Here is a 21,521-nt window from a genome sequence, read left to right as displayed (position 1 = left end):
CTCTTTAACCTTCCATTAAATTTAAACTTTATTATTTTATGGGAGTATGTTTCAATCATAAGATTCCAATGCATCATATATCTTAGTTATGCATATTTTCATATCTAGACAATTTGATTGTTTTAATTTAGGCAATGAGTTGCCTAAGCTAGATATCTTATTACCAATAATCGGGTCGTAGCCTTCACAGACCGCACGAAAACAGCTGCGGTAGAGTATTTACTGGTCTATACAAAATGACTCGATTGTCTAACCATTGCACTATGTATATTTTCTATATTGGCTGTGTTTTTATTATGTTGTAGTACAAATGTACTACTTAAAAATAAAAAAGCAATGCAGACTTTAAAGGACAAGGAACAAAAATGTACTAAAAAAAGTATGTTTTGTTGAAGAAATACAAAATCGACTAATTACACTAATCCTAACGTGTCCATTCCCATTATTACATTATTGACGTGAAGCCATTGTTTTCGTGTGAAAGTGTAAAGGCTGCGGAATACAAAATTGTATGAAACAATAAATAGGAAATACAAGTTATTAAATGACTTTGTTTTACTCAAAGGTCAATAGAAATAAAACAATGCATTAGAAATAATTATTCATATTCATTCCATAATTCGTAAACAAATTCTGCAAAGCATTAAGTTTTTTTAACTGCAGGTTTCTGACACCAAAATCCTCGTTTAAAACAAATTTTTATCTCTTTTTTTGTCAAAGATAATGACAGATGACGATATATTTTTACAGAGATTTTGTTTCAGAAACCAACGGTAAGTAAAATTTTTATTTAAAAATTATTTTACTTCATATTAATTAGTTTAAAAGCTTGCGTCTGATTTGGCAATGATTACCACAAAAAAACGCAAGTTATTAATAAGAAATAATATTATACTTGGAAATGTATCGATATTTCCGACAGATATAAGCAGAAATAACTTAAGCGTTGCTAAACACGGATATATTTCCCGATAAACTATGTATTAGAATAGACAGCATTGTAAACGGTTAAGTAACGCCTCCCTCGGTACATTTTCGCAAGCTCAGCTGTTGCCTCACGAGAGTAACCACGTTAACGCGCAAGAATATTTTATCAGTCGCCTGAATCATTTTACTTCCAAACAATTTGCACCAAGTATCATGTGACTGGTTTTGTAAGCGAGGTTAATCAAGCATGGCGTTTTCTCACTCTCGTTTTCGACATCGACTTGATAACAATTTAACTGGCTATTGGTTTTTTAGATAACGGCAGACGAGATTAAATTTTATTCGAATCGTTATGATTCTGAAATTATATACAAAATGTTTCACAGGTTAAGTCATTAATTAATAGCATTATCACCTAATATTATCCATAAAGCGTATAAAATCCGTTATTTATATAGTATAACATTTTATTCGGGATACAATTTTTGTATTACAATCTATACAATAAAAAAAAATAAAGTGTCTGTACATAATAACGAAAACGAGAGTCATATTACTCTGATTATAGCGAAAATAATTTTTTTATGTTTTCGTTAGTCTGTCCGCAAGTCCGCGTGTGTTTCGTGTAATCTCCGAAACGGCTGGGACGATTTTAATTGCACTTTAACGGGAATCCCTTCCCATCAAAGCACTTATGTATACGGGAATGTTATTATTCATTCTGAGCTGACAAAGTCGCGGGCCACCGCTGGTAGGTAAATAAATTAGGAAATATGTAAGTTTATGATATTTTAACGTAGGTACATATATTTATTGAGGATGAAGAGATAATAAACATAAAATAATTTATATAGGTAAATTTAAATAATCAGCAATGGAAATATTGCACATAAATAGATTGTGATAATTACGATGTCGAGTAAGTCTTGCCGCATACCAGTTTGCTAGCTCGTAACATTTACAACAGGGTAAAATGATTGAATTTAACTTAATCTAATATTAATTATGGGTACGAAGTTTTTGGATGCAAGAAATATTGCTAAACAGGACTTTTTGTGATTTCAAAGTGTAAATAGAAACATTACCGAAAGAACGAACGAACGAACGTTATTTGCACTGATCAATGTTTATCTCCTTTGCGATTCTGAACCACTGGAGAGATTATGATGAAATTTTTGTAGAGTATATAATGTTTATTTTAATATTTAAGCTCTAACACTATTTTGAATTTGGTTCAGCTAATAAAAATAAATTGTAAAATGTTAGTACATTTTCTTTCTTTTTAATGTGATATGAAAAGATAAAATGTAAAGGCTGATGACAGCTGCTTACCTATTAATCGTACAAAAACATCGAATTACACATACTACACATCAATGAAGGATTTAAATAGAGTCTTTAGGTGTCATCCGCTTTGAGATCCGCGAGGACAATGCATTAATACGTAAGGCAACTTTTTATAGCTATAGGATCTACAAGTATCGTCATCAAGGCTTACAACTTTAACCGATATGAACTATACAATAGATTAGTTACATCATACGACACGATAAGTCATGAATGATGTATATAAATGTTGGATACGGATATAAATAGTATTTATAACAGCAACATTTATATACTTGTACATAAATGATAAAGCACTTATACCGGAAACAGTTTTAATGATACATATTTAAGGGTAAAAAGTACTTTTTATAACCATGTTGACGACCATAATGTCAGTTACCAGCGGTAAAACTTTATAACACGTTTATTACTAAACAGTCTCTAACTGAATTGTTTGGTTACACAGTTTAAGTTTAAGAAAAAGAAATAAGCTATTTGAATATATAATATAAGCTATATTGGAATGCTTTTTTAAAAGCACTATCTCAAATATCAAAAACCTCTGTCTCTACTCTAATTTCTTTAGTTCTTATTTTAAAGGAATTCAATTGTAATTGCGCAACATAGTTTCCAGACAGTTTTGAAATTCCCAGATCGTCAGCTAACACACAGAGAATCCAATGTTTGCTAAAGCCCGCATCAGCGATAGCAAATCTTTACGTCACGCGTCGTATAAAATGCATTTGCGGAAATACTGGCGTGTGATAAAAATAACATTAAGTTACACACTAAACAATATAATAAACTAACATCATTCATGTTAGTTGTTATACCTTGTTTTATAAATTATCATTAAATCTTTAGACATTTATAGTAACGACCTGTAGACATTTATAGGTTCAAAACAAATATAACAAAAATAATGGGTATCTGTGAGTAAGTGTGAGTCTAACATAATTATTTATTGTTTATTAGTTTAGTTATTTAAGTTCGTTATTGCTTCTTTTTAATAATGATATCAATTTAAGAAATATCATTTATTTAATACTTTTGCTTAATACCAAAACGGCAATTAAAAACTCAGATTAATTCCAACGGTCTCAAAGCATTTAAATTTTCTATTTTAATTCAAAGAACTATTAGTTGGTATTACGACGTTTTGCATATTTCAACAATTTGAATATTTACGTGAAATGGAAAGTACGCATATAAATGAATAGAGCGTATACTTGTAACGAATCTCATAGCTTTCCTTGTTACTAACCAGATGTTAAAGATTTCAATATAAATAACATATTGTTACAAACTAAATGCTATCCATAATTCTGGATTGGATTTGGATTTGAATCTCTACCTAATCCTCTAGGTTACTAAGGATGTGCGAATAATTTGAACTTAATCATTCGGACGATATTCGCGCACCCCTAATAACTAATATCAATCTCTTAACGTCAACGTTTCGAGAAACATTTTGGTATTGATTTAAAAATTCGCGAATTATTCGAAATATTTCGAATTATTCGATATTTTACTTTTCGTCGAATTTCTATTTCCACACCCCTATTAGTTACGTCATTATCGTCCTTACAAATATCTTAAGCATGTTTTATATTCCTTTAATAAACATTAAAGAAAAATGCAGAAAAAGCAAACGTGTGTCTTATTATGTCATTAAACACCATATTTTTTTTCTTTACTGATGTTACGCGAGGCTTGACACGTCGAATTATGTTTACACGAATTACGTGCAGGATCTCACCCGACAATCAAAGGTCGTCCGTAAATCCGGCTCGTGAGGTCATATTGACGAGTTATTAGCTTTCTGGCTTTTTTTAAATAATTCCTTTACCTGTGGGGTAATGACACTTGGTTTATAACAACTCCATATACAGGATCTTTACACTGTCTAACTGTGTAATGCGAACTGAATGAATTAAAAAGTAATAGCTTTATTCAAATAACGTTATTTATTTAATTATAGGTAAAATTTTGATTTTGTTTCTTTCTACTTTTTTTTTCTACATAATCTTAAAAATAGAACATATTTAAATCTTTAAGTATTTAGGATTATTGCACCATGAAATACTTAGTCAGGTCAGCTAGGCTTACGAAATGGAAACCTCGAAATAAGAAAGTGACAACTAACGAAATATTTGATATATATTCGGTACTTTTGGCAAAATAAAGAGATAATTAACTTTAGTTTTATTTTAATTTTAATTATTTAGATGTCAGACAAATAAAAATATAAAATTAGCATTTGAACCTAATTAATTCATACGTTTGTGTAACTATGGAACAATTTCGTTTGACGTTATCAGCTAGTTTTATTTTTTGTTTGTAGAAATTCGAGTTTTATAGACAAGAATTTATAGATTATAGATTAATATAGATAAAATTAAAAATAAAAACCGTATCTAAATAGAAAATCTCAGCTAAATTGTTTTGGAGTTGTTTTGTAGATTAGTCTACACAAGACTTGTTTGTTCTAAACAATGTTCTTACAATAAATCTCTTAATTTCAATTCAGTCTCAGTAGTTGATCATTTAATACTTATTCAATCATATCACTTGACGAAAAGCATTAGTCTAACATTTAAGGTCAAATTTACAATTAAATTGTCTGAAATGCTAATGATACGTGTTATGATGCAATGTGCAATATATTTAACTAGCTGTCGCCCGCGACTCCCGCAGAATTGAAAAAAAAACGTAATAAGTAGCCTATGTTTTCTTCCAGACTAAATCTGTGCTAAATTTAATCAAGATCCGTTGAATCGTTACGGAGATACCTTCAAACAAACATTCATCCATCCATCCATCCAAACATTTGCATTTATAATATTAATAGTAAAATTATTCAACTTACTGACATTTGAGATCGATTAAATTAATATGTTACATCTATCTATATATATAAAAGAAAGTCGTGTTAGTTACACTATTTATAACTCAAGAACGACAGAATCGAATTGACTGAAAATTGGTGAGCAGGTAGCTTAGAACCAGGAAACGGACATAGGATAATTTTTACCCCGTTTTCTATTTTTTATTCCGCGCGGACGGAGTCGCGGTTAAAAGCTAGTATATATATAAAAGAAAGACGTGTTACTTACACTATTTATAACTCAAGAACGGCTGAAGCGATTTGACTGAAAATTGGTGGGCAGGTAGCTTAGAACCAGGAAACGGACATAGGATAATTTTTACCCTGTTTTCTATTTTTTTTTATTCCGCGCGGACGGAGTGCGGGTAAAAGCTAGTTTTTAATAAATTTAATTACACTTATTCATGGGTTTTTATATAAAAAATCTTAGAAACTATGTCAGTCTGTCAATTCAGTAAAATCCTCATTAATCTTAATTTAAATGATCTAATTGACTTAATATGAAGATAACCTTCTCTGTACATCCTAAATTGTAAAGTGAATTTATAAACTAAACTAATTAAGATGTAGGCAAGCCTTTAATTATTATATGTTTCTTATAAATGTACAAAAAAATCCTGATGGCACCTCCGAAAACATAAATCAAAAATAAACATAATGTTTGTAAATATATATATTTTTTTATAAAGTATTTATAAAGCTTTATAAAGTAATTCTAAGATCCATGTTTTATACAATTTCTTCGACAGTGAAAACCCACATTAATAAAAAATAATACATGTAACAAGCTTAGAAATGAAAGTGCACTGAATTGCTTCGTGAAACGTGACTGTAATAGATAATTTAAAAGGGTAATCATTATGGACAAGGTTAAATGCCGAAGTAACATGATACGACGTGTCTGTGAATTGATAAGAACTTTTACAAAATATTACATATTTGATATGTTTTAATTTTCAGATGATTTAAATTTAAAGCATCGGTATTACATTTTAAATGCTATTTAACTATGCTATATGTTAGGGCTTGACTTAAATTCTTGAGTGTAAATATACGAAAAAAAAAACATCAAAAAACTAAGACAATAAACAAAGATCTAGATTTAATAAATATTTAAGAAAATTCTTATAAGAAAAAACTCTATTGTTACTTAACCGCAACCTAAATAGTTCTGTCAATTTATATACCAGGGTGAGAGAAAAAAACAAGCTTACCGTCCGGTCATGTGAAAGTGGAAGGTTGACATTGCGAATGTCGAGGCTTACGTGTTGCTTACTGCATCTCAAGGATATCTGAAACCAACCGCGCTGCTCTTACTAACAGGGCAAGGAAAACAAGAACGGACAATGTTCATAGTATTCAAATTAATCATGATTTATTACTAAGAAAATACTTCCAAAAATGTTATAATCTGAACTATCCATAGAATGACCACTGAATATGAATATCCACTGAATCTAAACCATAGTTTCTGTTTCAATATTTTTTTTCGAAAATGGTTTGATGAGTGATATAAAGTTAGCTAATAAAATTGAGACAGAAAGACATAGTATATGTCTCTATCTCTGGTGATTTAAATACCCTTACCTTATACCTTTAGGTACCCTTAGTATCATATGTAATGAATATAAAGTAATCAAAATTTGTTGTTATGCCTTTAGAAGGAAATATTTCAATTTCAATTCATTATTTCAATTTTCAAATTTAGCGAAGAATTTAAAGAAGCGAGCGTATCACCTTCTCAAAGGCCGGCAACGCATCTGCGATTCCTCTGGTATTGCAGATGTCTATGGGCGTCGATGAACACCTTGGTGTTCCCGCTGTTCGTTTGCCCCCTTCTCTTATAAAAAAAATATGTTCCATTGTCACATTCATCATGAATTAAATAAATTACACAAGTGCAAAATTATCTTATTACGAACACCAAAAAACAAAACTTTACGCTATCTGAAATGTCAAAACTAATTATGTTCTACCCGCAGTTATTTTATATTGCAAAAATATTTACAAAAAAAAAAACATATTTCTACATAAACTATAACTTCGAAGATACAAACTTAAAAATCACGTCATATGTATTGTATATAAAGACAGGATTAAATATTATCGCGGAAAGTAAAACTTTGTAAGCGCATATTCAGCGCCATAATGAAATAGAGATTGCTTTAAAATTATTTAGTAACTGGCAACTTTTATTAACATATTTTTTTCGTCAATATTTTTTTATAAAACATTTAATATGGCTTTATGATAAACTTTTTGTGAGCAATGTCAATGACATGAGTTAGAAAGTATAGTGTATAACCGGTGCCCGCAGTATGAGATCTCTGATAAAAACGAAAGCTACACTTACCTTTGATACACTTGTGGTTTGTCTTCCGTACTTCCTTATGGCTACAAAGAACAATGTCAAATGATTAACTATCAAGATGTTGAAATTAATGCTTAGATAATAAGAGTTCAAAAAGAGCATAGATTAAAAAACATGTTTAAAAAATTTGCAACCTAATAAAAGAATATTAAAATTGTTAAGTTACGTCGAAATTATTAGCAAAAATTACATTTAAGAAAATTACAGTTTTTTAAAATAATTTATGATCGTTACGTTTTAAATATGGAATACTGGATATAGGATACGTTTTTTTATAAATCACAGAATGATTTCCTTCCTTTGTCATTGAATTATCTAGTTTGTGTATAGTATTAATAATTTATAGGAATGAACTAGGAATACCGCCAAGGTATTAACGCGGCCGACTAGTTTTTATAGAGTCGGGTCAATAGTCAAGTATATCGAAGTTTATGTTTTCATTCATTCTTTTTAATTTCAAAGTAATTTTAATAATGTACAAATACAACTCATTTACTTTATAAATTACAAAGCAGTACCGGAATTAACAAAATGAGGGTAAATTTTTAAGAACTGTTAATAATTGATTCGTTCATAACTAATCACTACGATGTTTAATAGACTTGTTTTCTTTTACATTTTGTGACATTTAATTCCTTGTTTCAGATACCGTAGTAGTGTATTACTATTGGCCGTTGCGTGTACGGTGACATTTGCGCAAAAAAGCAGAATAGAAGACACGAATATACAAGCGGTGCCCAGCGACCTGCGGAGAGCTGTCAGTGAGGCCTTGGCCTTAGAGAGGAGGTTCCACTTAGGCGCTAACGATGCGTAAGTTAAAAAGTTTAATCGCCCCACCTATGGATGTATAATGGCCATTACCTGTATAGTCCTTTAATAAAATTTCTTATACTCAATCTTCTCTAGAGGACTTATCACTTAGTATTGACAATAGTAGTGTTTTGTATACTGAATTCCGAACATATTCACATTTTTACCTGGAAAATAGTTTTATAATAATACAGGATGTTCTATCTCATAGCATTTGTCGGTGGTGTTTCTTTTTAAAATGTTTGAATCATCCATAACTCTCTACTCAATGGCATAAGACAAAGTTAATTTTTAGGACCTTGAGAAAACTCAGATTATTTCGAACGTAAATGTATTTTGTTCATACCCCTATTTATTTTATGTTAACCCTATAAAGATAAAGTGTTTCTGATGTGATTAGTTTTTGCCTTTGATGAATTTATTAAAAAATCTACCTCCGCTTTCGTTGCATAACATTTAAATCGTCTGAGGAATGTAAAGACGATTAGTCGACTATGCGTTCTTTGTACATCATTTCTTATTGTATCCAACGATATTATTTTTCTTTTTAGACCAGAAAATTATGATATATTCTTATGCAGTTTCATCATCATCTCCCTGGCTTTTTCCCACTCACGTGGGGTCGGCACACAAGGTTTTATAAACCTTTAAGTTTTGGCTTAAGTTTTTACGGCCGGCCGCCTGTCTGTCGCTAGCCCTACTTGGGAGGTATATTCTTATGCAGTTTACCTAAGAAATAAGTAAAAAGTAGTTAAGAATGTGCAGTTACACTAAATTATTGTAGTTGGCGTACAGAAATTGTAAATTAGAATCACGAGAGCATGGCGAAAATAACGTTTTTCTCAGGTTATTTGTCACTTAATCTACTACACGTACAACATTTATTTTCAAATATAAAACAAATGTTACGTATTTGTAATAAATATTTTGATTTCCTTTTTCGAATGTAAATATATTTAATTCACAGGCATAACTGTTCGTCAGAAGATGACGTGAGTTCGACACCCTGCCCGCCGAGCAAGTACCGTAGCGCTAGTGGGGAGTGCAACAACGTACGTCACAGACCATGGGGAAGAAGAGGAGACGTCTTCTTGAGGTTGCTACCTGCAAACTATGCTGATGGTAAGTGACTGTAACGTCGAACGATGATACGATGTTAGTATCATGAGTGAGTGTCTAGCAATGACTATGTCTTACTAAGGCTTAGTAAGGAATTACACATGTCTTAAATACTTTAAACAATGAGTAAAATTGTCAATGCCAAATCGGCGGATTATGGTTTTCACTTATATTAGTTTAAGGGTTTTTATGGCCTTAATCCTAGTTATTTGAAACAAACATTAATATGAAATTTAGTAGAAATAAGTTAATAAATTTATAGTTAAAATAACCCATCTTTGTTAAATGTCATGTCAATTTTAATGACTTGGCAACGAATTAAACAAATAAAGCTTATCTCACTTCAAATCATACTTGAGTGTTACGTAAATACGGATGTATATGAACGTGTGTATTTTTTTAAATAGGGATAATCTGAAACGCTTCTGTTATTTTTTAAGATTGGCACGATGTCAACTGAATTTGTAAACATTTTCAAGGACAAATTCTGTGTCATCCTTAAGTTAAACTTAAAGTGTATCGCTCTATTATATTTACAAGAATTAATTTATATTGTACTTTATTAAAAAACAAAAGACGATAAATATAAAGAGATTATCAATATTTTATATAGATATGAGTATAATTTCTTACGAGTATTATGTAGTCATTTATTGTACCTTGCTTATTCACTAAGAGTTAATTAAGGCTTAATTGTTTTCTGCACTTAACACTTAATAATACAGGAACTGTTCATTACTTGAGTGCCCATTTTGTCTATTAAGTGACCATTATCTAAATGTACAACCACGTATATTTTTAAAGCTCCCATAAAATGCAAAATGCCAACGTTTAGATTAAACAGAGTAAAGACATCGAAGAGATTACATTATTTTAGATTAGTAAAGGTTGAATGGTTGAGTCGAAATCATGTGATGCGGTAAAGTTGTACAATAAAATTTACATAATTATGATCTAGGAGTTAGCATTTAAGTCGAAGCATCTATAAAATCTTAATAATTCCTCAAAATTAGACCAACTGCCATTAGACATTAGATTTGTATAATCTAAAATCTAAGCAGTATACTCCTCTACCATATTTCGAAATATTTTATATTAAATACACAACTTGTGTTATAATAGGCAAAAGATATTTATAACAGTCAGACGGAAAACAAAAGACTGTGAGTACATTGAACTTTCTTAACCTTCTTTTACCAAAATGCATACCAATAAACTGACATAAAAAAACTAGCTGTGAAGTTATAAACGCGCAACTCTTATCACATCTTTTAGCCAAAGGGAAGCCGCTACACTTAGTATAGATTTTTCGCACTAACTGTACACTAAATATATATCTTATTAACCAATCGATACTAAGTACAGCAATTACCCTAATAACCTTTGTTCCCAGGTGTATCGCTGCCGCTGTCTCCCCCGCATTTACCGGAACCCACGCTCGCCGTGCAAGCGGCCGCGCAGCTCACTGAACCAGCTGAACACGACTACGTCACTAGCTTGTTAGCGGCCTGGGGACAATTCCTTATGGATGATCTGATCGCGACATCTAACGGAAACAAGGTAAACACATAGCTCAAGATTCTAAAGCTGTGATTCTCAAAGGGGTCCCTGTCCACGGAACGTCGCTTGTATATAATGGCAGGAATTAAATTTGAGGGTTCATAAGTTGAAGAAAATATATAGCGGCAGTTCACCAGGGCTTAGGTTCACTGAAAGCAGTAATGCTAGAAGGGAAATAACATCCCACTCTTTAGTTCTCGACAAACATTCGATCGATTATTCGTAACTATCGTTATAGACGATTCGATCATTACAATGGTTAAATCGAAAAACAGGAGGCCCTAGGTTGTTTTGTGAGCGTAGTATCTTGTAGTTTTCTGTACGGAAGCCATAAAGGCAGCTCTTGGGTGTCGTGATTAGTACAACTAAGAAAAAAATGTTTTACAACAGTAGATTTTTATTTGCTGGCATTTTCAATAAGAATATTTTGTGCAATTTATCTTTTACTTTCAATAGTAAATAATTTAACCACATTTTTTTTTATATCCAAATTAAACATCGCGCTTCAGAAGTTTCATCACGTTCACCTTGCTTTTTTTTTTTTTTTTTTTTTTTTTTTTTTTTTTTTTTTTTTTTTTTTTTATTGTACATTTTACATATCTATTTCATTATAACCTTGACTCCTTTACTAGGTTTCCCTGTATTAAAGGAGCTTTACATATCATAATCTACTTTTACTTTTTTGACTTGTCAAAAATTTTGATGGTTCAAGTTCGGTTAAAAATAAACGTAGAGTAGAACTTCGTAAAACTCCTAAAAAACGAAATTTCGTTTCAGTAAAGTGATTACAATCTTCGGTCCTTGTCGACACAGTTTCCGCCCAACTGTGACGTGGAAACCTTCAAGAGTAGAGTGAATAGGTATTTACAAAATTAGAACATACCACATTTGACCACATTACTAAACCGGACGTGGACAAACACTAAATTAATCCTTAAAAAATGTTTCTGTATTACTTCTTATAAGATGGAATTGTTTCAAAGTATACAAAAGGACTTAAAAAGGCTGGCTAATCAAAAACGCCTTGGCCTATGTCGCCGGGCACCACACGTCACGGTGTTAAGGCCAGCGGATGCTTTGTTAAGAGTTGTATGCAATACACAATACCATCTTAAACATCCATCTAATGATTCGATCGTTTCATTTAATCGCACCTAATCACTTGAACTTGACCGAGACACGATTAGTATATGACTTATTAACGCATATTATTTTTATGACCTTCACATAACCTTTAAATATATACCATATAAGTTACATTTTCTTGTTAATTTAACATATAGTTAGATTAAAGTAAAAATAATTGACAGTTATTATCTGATGCATAAAAATCGTACCTAGAATTTAAAACTTTATGAAACAACCAAAAATTTATTTCTTTGTTCGCAAAGCATATCAGCATTCAAGAGACTAAAATAACAAGACTCATTATTATTAATTAATTTAATTTAAATTATTTCAGTTAAGGAACAAGCTTTTATCAAAGCTTTTAGATTAAAACAAAAAGTTATTTTCCAATTGTGTTTACTTTTCGAATACCTAAATTCAGTAAAGTTTTAGTACAACTCAGTTACAAAAAAGATGGTGAAAGCGATTATGTAACGGGCAGTCTCTTCATAATAGACAAGTTCTTCGTTAATGTGGTTACAAAGATCTGGTCTATTCATCTTTTCGATGTAAAGTAAGGTTAAATAAAGGTGAGTGCAAACATCGTTCAACCATATATTTCTTCCTTGTAGGAAGCGTATTTTTATTTGCACTCTTATTTTATGTAATTGCTATTACAATTAAAAAATAATTAAAAGACAAATTAAATTAATTCGAGGACTTTTTATTTTTAAATTTGTTATTTAAAAGCTTTTACGGTATATTATAATAATACTAGTGGTTGCCCAAAGAAATTTGAACAAAATTCATTTAAGTTCGAATTGTATTACATTTTTTTTAAATATAGTTGTTATCCACGTAATTTTCATTGTGTCAAATTTCATGTTAATCCGTTCGTACAATTTCCTTAAAAAGGTGTAGAAAATTTACGCTTCACGTAATGATAATAATAAGAATTCTAACTTCAGAAAATATATTTAAACGCATCAATATCGTACTGCGAGTATTATTACAAATAAAATACCCATGTCAAGGTTTTAAGATGTATGGACCTCATTGTGTTATATACTATTATATCTATGTATATGTTTAACGGATACTTATTGTATTCATATTCTTTTGAATGTAAGAACCTTGTCAATGATCTCTTACATTTTTTATCAAACTACTAGCTTTTACCCGCGACTCCGTCCGCGCGGAATAAAAAAATAGAAAACGGGGTAAAAATCCTATCCTATGTCCGTTTCCTGGTTCTAAGCTACCTGCCCACCAATTTTCAGTCAAATCGATTCAGCCGTTCTTGAGTTATAAATAGGGTAACTAACACGACTTTCTTTTATATATATAGATAGATGACGTATGAATAAAATAACATGCATCTAGTAATGAGATTCCTTACATATGTATTTAAAAACATATATTAAAATCGCATACCAATTGATATCTAAGAATTACTTAGCTTGGCTTAAGAAGACTGATTTCGATTCATACTCTCTCCCGCGATGTAATTTACTTTCATAATCATGATATGAAAAATTATAAATAAAAATAGAATTTTATAATAGACCAAATGTACACCTTTTTCCATAAAAACCATAATTAAAATTAAAAATTAATACGAAAAGAAACGATGACGTGCATTACACAATATTAGCTTACGGTATTACGGACGCACAAGTTACGTATGCGGTTCGAGCGAGCCCGGTGAAAGTTATTTGTATGACATTTTATAGCCATTGTTAGTCTGTTACTTAAGAGATTATCATATCCGATGGGGAATTCTTGTTTAACAACCGATACTTATAATGTGTAATGTATATTTCATTTCAAATATTTCCGACTCTGAGTGCCGCACTCTGCGTGCTTATAGTCATTGTCATTTTATATTTAAAAATACGAGCTTTTGCTTGCGACTTCATTCGCGCGAAATAAAAAAAAAACATTATTACCATAGTACCCTATGTGTTCTTCCAGATTATGTTCTATACCTAAGCCAAAATTCACCGAGATCCGTTAATCTGTTCTGGAGATACCTTCTAACAAACATCCATCGATCCATGTATTCATCTAAACTTTCGCATGTATAATATTTTTTAAGATATGTTTGAATGTATAACTCTTTTGTTTGTAGAAATGCGAGTCGTCATCGTGTGAATATGTTCGCTCAGCACCTACCAGGAACTTAGACTCATGTGGTTTCGGTAAGTTTTAAAAATATACGTTAATATTTTATAAACAATACATGAAGGCGTGAATTCTACTTTACTAGTGTTAACAAATACAGTTGAAACAATTGCTCTTCGTAACGACGTGCTAATCATTCTGTCTTTAGTTTCCTCAGCAATGGTAATGAAATTTAAAAAATCCTACTTAAAACTAACCGCAAATTACAACTTCTTTTAGTCTTTGACCTTTCTTTTTAGTCTTTGATATTATGTCTTTGTTACACTCCAAGCATCAAAAACTTCGTGATTGGTTGGTATATTATTATTTCTTTCAAACAAACATGTAGATGATTGACTCCAAAAGAAAGTTAACGGAAGTAATTTTGTTACGAATGATGACTTTCCGTATTCAAATTCTTTAACTTCCCCTATACGATTCTATATCACCGACATAATTTTCAAAAAACCTAATAAATTATTTTAACTCTCGTGAAATTTTATTATAAGCTAATTAAAAAGACTGCAATCTAGTATTAATTAACGCTTTTCGCTTAATCATTTTATTATAATATTTAAAAACGTTACTTCATTTATTTACTTGCAATATATTCCTTCACTTATCCCAATGGTTCATAGAACTTTTCAAATTTGTATACCTAAATGTAAATATATAGCATAAAACAATGTGCCGCACCTGCGTACAAAATCACGTGCTTCGAGTGAACGCAAAGTTGTTTGAAAGGTTGCATCCATCGAACACTGCTTGTATGGTATAATTTTATTGATGCAAGCGATTTTCATTCTTACCGGTTTAAGTTACAATCTATATTTGCGTTTATATATTTAACTAAATAGATATCAAGTTTAACCTCACCATGACAGTAAGGAAGTAATGTGTATAAAACTGGTTTAAGTTATGTTATTAATAATTGGCATACAACAGCTACCTTACCGTTAAAGTCCCATCAAAATCGGTCTAGCCGTTTCGGAGATCACCCGGAACAAATGTGAACCTGCGGACAGACAAAAAAATGTTCATTAAAAGACACGGAAATACATCATGTTCGTGAAATATAGTTATTTTTTCTATATTATTAGGTATTTCAATTTAAGTATAAGGATAGATTAGGTATGAAAATAACAAATTGTAAATGTGTATTTTTATTAAGTATAAAATACTATTCTATTTTATCCAAATTAGGTATATCAACATAATAAAAAAACCTTTGCTTTTTTTGTTTACTATCCTTAATTTAATGATTCCTATATTTTTTAAATGTCACGATATTTGTTGCTTTTGGCATTAAATTAAGTTGATTATGTTAAACTTAAAAAAAGAAACAAACGTCAGCTTGTCTGCAATCACCACATAAAATACTATAATCAAATGTGGTAAATGGATAAATAATTAAATATTAAAGCATAAAATACATATATTAATGTTTTAGTTATTCTTTTATTTTCTTAAAAGTCATATAAGTCCCTGTACCTATAACAAATTAATGGTTTTATTTGTTCAGTCCACCGATCTCTATAAATGGATAGGCGATTGCTTGGAAATGACAGCTTATGGTACGTTCCGATATAAACGCACCTGTTGATGTCACGTGACAATTAATTATATCTATATTATTTGTTCGAATCCACACCACCGCTACAAACAGTTACCATCAGCGCAAAAATCAAATAGGCTCAAAATACTACGTCAATACCCAACCTATTTATAGAGGTCAGTGGTTCAATCGCTTTTAACAAAAACTTTATTTCTTCTACAGAGGTGCGAGAACAAATGAATATGGCAACGGCGTTCCTCGACGGTTCGGCGCTATACGGTAGCTCAGAGAAGGAACTTCTTTCCCTGCGGCTATACGATGCAGGAAAACTGGACCTAGGAGCGTGTCGCAAGTAAATATAACAATTGTAGAGTTATTAAATAAGTAGACCAAGATTAGTGTGAACAGGCGTGAAGTAGAGATATGTTTGTGTATAAAAGTGACAAAGCCACATTCTATTTCCGAATTTCTTTAACTTGTTTAACGCATTAAAGTAGTAACTTTACGGACACTCCGTTTTCTTGTTACTTGTTCCTTGTCCTGTATTGTACTAAATCTTGTTGAAAAACGACCAATTTTCTGTGTCCCAATTTGTGTCAACAGAGGTTTTTATTATTTATTTTTGGTTTCAATAAATCTTAGTAGTAATTAGAGGTATATAATGCACGTACATGTGAACATATCCCACGTATCTGTGTCGCCGCGCATTCAGCGGGGCCCTGGCAACCATTGTTTACACTCAAGGCTCTTCATTATACGCTAGTAAATCAATTAATTAAGCATTAACTCAATTACCGCAATAATTTTTGTACGAACGGTTTTTTAGGTCCGTCTTTTTTATAAACGTCTAATGGTATTTAACTCCGTTTGATTAGTTATCATGTTACATGTTTATAAAAATTACATACAACTGATGGTTCTAGAGAATTACATCACGCTACAATATAACCCAAATCTACTTTACAAGTTTATAAAATTACGATAAAAAATAAGAGAGTCAAAAAATTCAATATTAAAATCGTAATTTAAACATAAAAAGTAATAAGACAATCAAAAGACAAAAGATTTATATGTACTTTTACTCATATACTAGCCTTGGCCTCCAAAATAAAGATTCGTGACTCTAGAATGGACGGTAGATTAGCCACGCTGTAGTCATGAAATTTTGTTGAACATGAATGTAATTGTTAAAATGAAACAAATAATAACTATTATACTTAAATATTATTATATTAATATTACTTAAATTTTATTGTACTTAAATATTATATAATCGTGCTTTTATTTTATAAAGGTCTAATAGTATATTTTTTCTGTTTTACATTTTTTTTCGTTTTACTTTTACATGGACAGTAAACCTGGACACCAAATCTCATTAAGTATATTTTCAGTAACTATTTTTTGGTAAAATGTAACTGTTGAAAATGGAAGATAGTTTTAAAATAAATTAAAGCCAGTGTCATTTAAATATAATCTTTAAAAACATACATTAAGTATGTGAGTCTGGGAAAATTATAGACACGTATATTTCATGTAGATTAGAAACCACTTTGCGATTTTACAACATTCGAATATTTGTTAATGTAATAACTTCGCTCATTATCTTTGAAAAACAAGCAAACAACAATGTGTTTTTGGAAACATGTTTCAGCAGTGGAAACCCACTGTATAGTTTTCATTACATTCCTTTAACAAATCTTCCTTACAGATGCAACGACGGTACACCATCCGCACCTCTATACAAGGCTTTGTTCTCGGAACACAATCGCATCGCAGGCGAGCTCTACTCCATGAACCCGTTCTGGGATGACGTCACTCTGTTCCTTGAGACTAGACGAGCGATGGCTGCTATGATCCAGCACATAACGTACAATGAGTTCCTGCCAGTGTTGTTAGGCGAAGTAAGTACTACCTATGTATTTAATTTGGTTTCGTTGTGATATAACAAAAAGTGTAAAAATTCGTTAATAGCGATTATGAATGACAAATCATTAAGGGAAAAGATAAATAATTGGAGAGGAGAAGCGGTAAAAGGGAAAAGATATTTTCATTTGTTTTGTAAAGACTAATACCCCTGCCAGTCCGATACAACAATAGTAGGCATTAAAATACATGGATTCATCATTTAAAAAAAGACATTAACGAAAACTAGTTATTAAAGTTCATTAACCTCACACCATCGTATATTATCAATTAACATATTTAAAATGATGCGTCCGTAAGAAGATTACGTCAATTTTAAATGAGGTCAAACCGTCGATCTGGATTGAATAACCAGTTACAGTTTTTAATTAAGTAGCTTAAAAAATATTTTATCAAAAATGAGCTTGACCAACGTGGGCTTTCCCGTAGCAGCTTTTTTAAATACGAAAGCAAACGTAATTGTATCTTTTAAAAGCATGTGATGATCTTATTATACGAGTGTCTGAGTTTTTAATTTCCAAACATTGACTATAAACGATAAGTTTCAATTATTCAGCGGAGTGTATTACTATATAGTTATATTATTTTATTGTAACATAACGTTATCTGGTTCTTTTTTAAGGTGGGTATGGCAAAGGCAGAATTGAAGCTTACATCTTTAGGTTTCTGGCGAGGCTACTCGAGTACCAATCGCGCCGGCGCCTACGCCGAGCTTATTGCCGTAGCACCCATATTTAACGCTATGATGCACGAAAATTTGGTAAGTTTTGTCCCTCAATATTTTTTTATCATAATAATAAAACACTGAACTTTAATCATGAAATTCTAATCCTTCCGACGTGTTTGTTTAAAAAAAGAATACAGTAATACAAATTAACTTAATTAATGTGTAATCAAATATTTTGTTCTAGATCAACGATACATCATCTATAATGGATTTGGTAAAGACGAGCGCACACAAGGTGTCTAAATTTCCAGCATCGGCGCAGTGGGACTTGAATCGTTCTAGAGACCACGGCGTATCGTCATACTTACGCGCGTTGCGGCTTTGTGAGCCGATGGTTAAAGTCAAATCGTACGCTGACTTCGAACAGCTAGGATTCAATAGAGCCCAGCAAGAAATGATGGCTGATATGTACAGGTAACTTTCAACATGACAAAAAAATACTAAACTGTCACGGCAAATCAAGTCTAACAATTCTTATGAAAATCTTAAACGAAGTCCCTTTTTGCCTTTTAGTCACTTTTGTAACTTTTTTAAAGGAATGCTGAAGATGTGGAACTTATGATCGGTGGTGCAATGGAAAAAGCGGCATCTGGCGCTGTTATTGGTTCAACATTAGCTTGCGTGTTAGCTCTTCAATTCGCCAACATGAAAAAGAGCGATAGGTAAGAATTCTAATAAAAAAAATATCTTCTATAGAAGTTAAAGTAGGAAGAATAATTTTTATTTACATTACACAGGTTTTGGTATGAAAACGACATTCCTCCATCATCTTTCTCTCCCGAGCAACTAGCCGCTGTAAGGAAGGTTTCACTAGCGGGCCTTTTATGTGCCGCCGAAGAAAATCTTGGCAAAATCCAACCTAAAGCATTTGTCAAAGAAGATCCCTTCTTGTAAGTTTCTACCAAAACATTTCTTAACAAACTTTCGATATCTACATTTCTTATTTTGAAATCACAAGTTTACTTATTATATTAAAAATCCATGGAGTTAAAAATATTTATTTTAAAAATTACTTCGTTGTGTAGACACAACTGGCTCCTACTCATTTCTCATTTTAGCGATAGTGCATTTTTTCTCTTATTTTCTTTATAGAAATGCAGCGCAACATTGCTCTCAACACAATCGTTTGGAACTGTCCGCGTGGCGCGATGAAACAGGCGCCAAAGCGGCGGAGAGATTGTCACAGGATATGCTGACTGCTGCGCTCGAAAAAGCCAAACAAGAGATGGCTGATAGAAAGAAACTGGAATACATGCTTTGGGAAGCGCGTAAGTATTAAAAGAATAAATCAACACAACACAGAGAATGAGGGATATAGCGGGGTGATGAAGCTAAATATAAGAATTGTGAAACTCCGCCTTTTTTTTTTATTCATTGTTATTAGTTCTGTAATTTGACTTTATTTTTTTTAGGTGGAGGAGCAGATCCCAAGTCTCCAGTGGGCACGGCAGCATCCTTCTCGAAAGCAAACAAATACGCGTTGAAACTAGCCAACACTTCTCTCTTTTTTGAATTTGCCACCAACGAGCTGCTCAATACTGTAAATACCGGGTAAGGGCTTTAATAGTATTAATAAACAGTATTGACTCGAGTAAAACATCTTAACGTTATTTATTTTTGAACCCATTAAAAAGTTAATTATAATTAGCAAACATTACATAATATGAATGAATATTTAATTCCAGACACCGTCGTAAACGTCAGATATTTGACGATTCGCTTAGCTTCTCTGCAAACGATTTCGTGGACTCGTTGCAGTCTGTGGACGTGACCAGCTTCCTCGGTCAGGACCAGCAGGGACCGACCATCGAGCCTCAGTGCGACGACAATGGCCGCTGCGACGCCAACAGCCCCTTCAGAACTTACACCGGATATTGCAACAATCTAAGGAATCCTAATTTAGGAAAGAGTTTGACAACCTTCGCTAGATTGTTACCGCCAGTATATGAAGATGGTAAGCGTGATTCGAATCTTTCTTTTTTCGTATTCTTCATCTAATAAAGTGACTATAATATTTGTCAAATTCTTTTGAAGAATTTTGCCCAACTGACAAGAGAGTGTTATTTTATGGATATGTCTGTATTATCCATTTCTTTCTGACCCTGTCCCTTGTAACCAAAACTGCGTCACCGATTTAGAGTCGAGAGGGTTCTTTATATCGTATTTAATGGAATTTCAAATATAATGGTATTATACAGGCAATCCGATTTTGTGGCTTTTAAAGTAACTGTTATTTGTGGAATATTTTATTCAAAAAGTATTGTATACCAGGTGTAAGTCGACCTCGCATCAACTCAGTGACGGGCACGCCGCTCCCCTCGCCCCGTATCATCTCGACAGTCATCCACCCCGACATCTCCAACCTGCACACTCGCTACACGCTCATGGTGATGCAGTTTGCACAGTTCGTCGACCACGAGCTTACCATGACACCTATTCATAAAGGTAAGGATATAAATAATTACTTATTTACAAATGGAAGTGGACCTAAGTTAAGAGCTATGAAGATTTTTTCTATACTGGATTTCAATATCTTAATATCTCAATATATTAAAATACACAAGCAAGCACGTTGTGTCAAATCTTGTTAAAGAACAGAATCTGCATATGAAAACCACATTATTATATTGCACCAATATTTAAGGCTAAAAATCAACTTTAACTTAAAAGTGGCTAACGTTAAATTACAGAAGATGGACAATGACTATATTATGATGAGGACTATGATGGATTATTGTCCTATATTTTTACTTAAACGAAGCTAAAACATAGTTTAATTGCAGGTTTCCACGAGTCGATCCCCGACTGCCGGTCATGCGACTCACCGCGCACCGTGCATCCCGAGTGCAACCCGTTCCCGGTGCCGCGCGGCGACCACTACTACCCCGAGGTCAACATCACCTCAGGCGAGCGGCTCTGTTTCCCCTTCATGAGGAGTCTGCCTGGACAACAGCATTTAGGTACAAGGCTTATTGCTATGAAATAAAAATAAAAACATTATAACAAATTGACTTGGCATTTTAAGTTCAGATTTTCATATGAA

At 32.1% G+C, this 21,521-nt stretch overlaps 1 protein-coding gene across 1 annotated transcript in view; it reads left to right on the top strand.

The window, feature by feature from the left end:
* The window catches only part of LOC106710154 (heme peroxidase 2), a 33,022-nt gene that overhangs the window by 8,144 nt on the left and 3,357 nt on the right, over positions 1 to 21,521 (top strand). The window contains exons 2-16 of the mRNA XM_014502144.2: positions 8,160 to 8,324; positions 9,292 to 9,446; positions 10,837 to 11,003; positions 14,242 to 14,311; positions 16,051 to 16,180; positions 17,537 to 17,729; positions 18,374 to 18,511; positions 18,663 to 18,892; positions 19,015 to 19,140; positions 19,216 to 19,368; positions 19,571 to 19,746; positions 19,891 to 20,029; positions 20,164 to 20,432; positions 20,750 to 20,923; positions 21,262 to 21,438. Of these exons, the coding sequence (XP_014357630.2) occupies positions 8,160 to 8,324; positions 9,292 to 9,446; positions 10,837 to 11,003; positions 14,242 to 14,311; positions 16,051 to 16,180; positions 17,537 to 17,729; positions 18,374 to 18,511; positions 18,663 to 18,892; positions 19,015 to 19,140; positions 19,216 to 19,368; positions 19,571 to 19,746; positions 19,891 to 20,029; positions 20,164 to 20,432; positions 20,750 to 20,923; positions 21,262 to 21,438 (2,462 nt within the window). The remainder of the gene's footprint in view (positions 1 to 8,159; positions 8,325 to 9,291; positions 9,447 to 10,836; positions 11,004 to 14,241; positions 14,312 to 16,050; positions 16,181 to 17,536; positions 17,730 to 18,373; positions 18,512 to 18,662; positions 18,893 to 19,014; positions 19,141 to 19,215; positions 19,369 to 19,570; positions 19,747 to 19,890; positions 20,030 to 20,163; positions 20,433 to 20,749; positions 20,924 to 21,261; positions 21,439 to 21,521) is intronic.

Source organism: Papilio machaon, chromosome 10 (assembly GCF_912999745.1).
Source record: "Papilio machaon chromosome 10, ilPapMach1.1, whole genome shotgun sequence".
Lineage (NCBI taxonomy): Eukaryota > Metazoa > Arthropoda > Insecta > Lepidoptera > Papilionidae > Papilio > Papilio machaon.
Note: the sequence above shows the minus strand (reverse complement) of the source record. Positions and strands in the feature narration are given on the sequence as shown.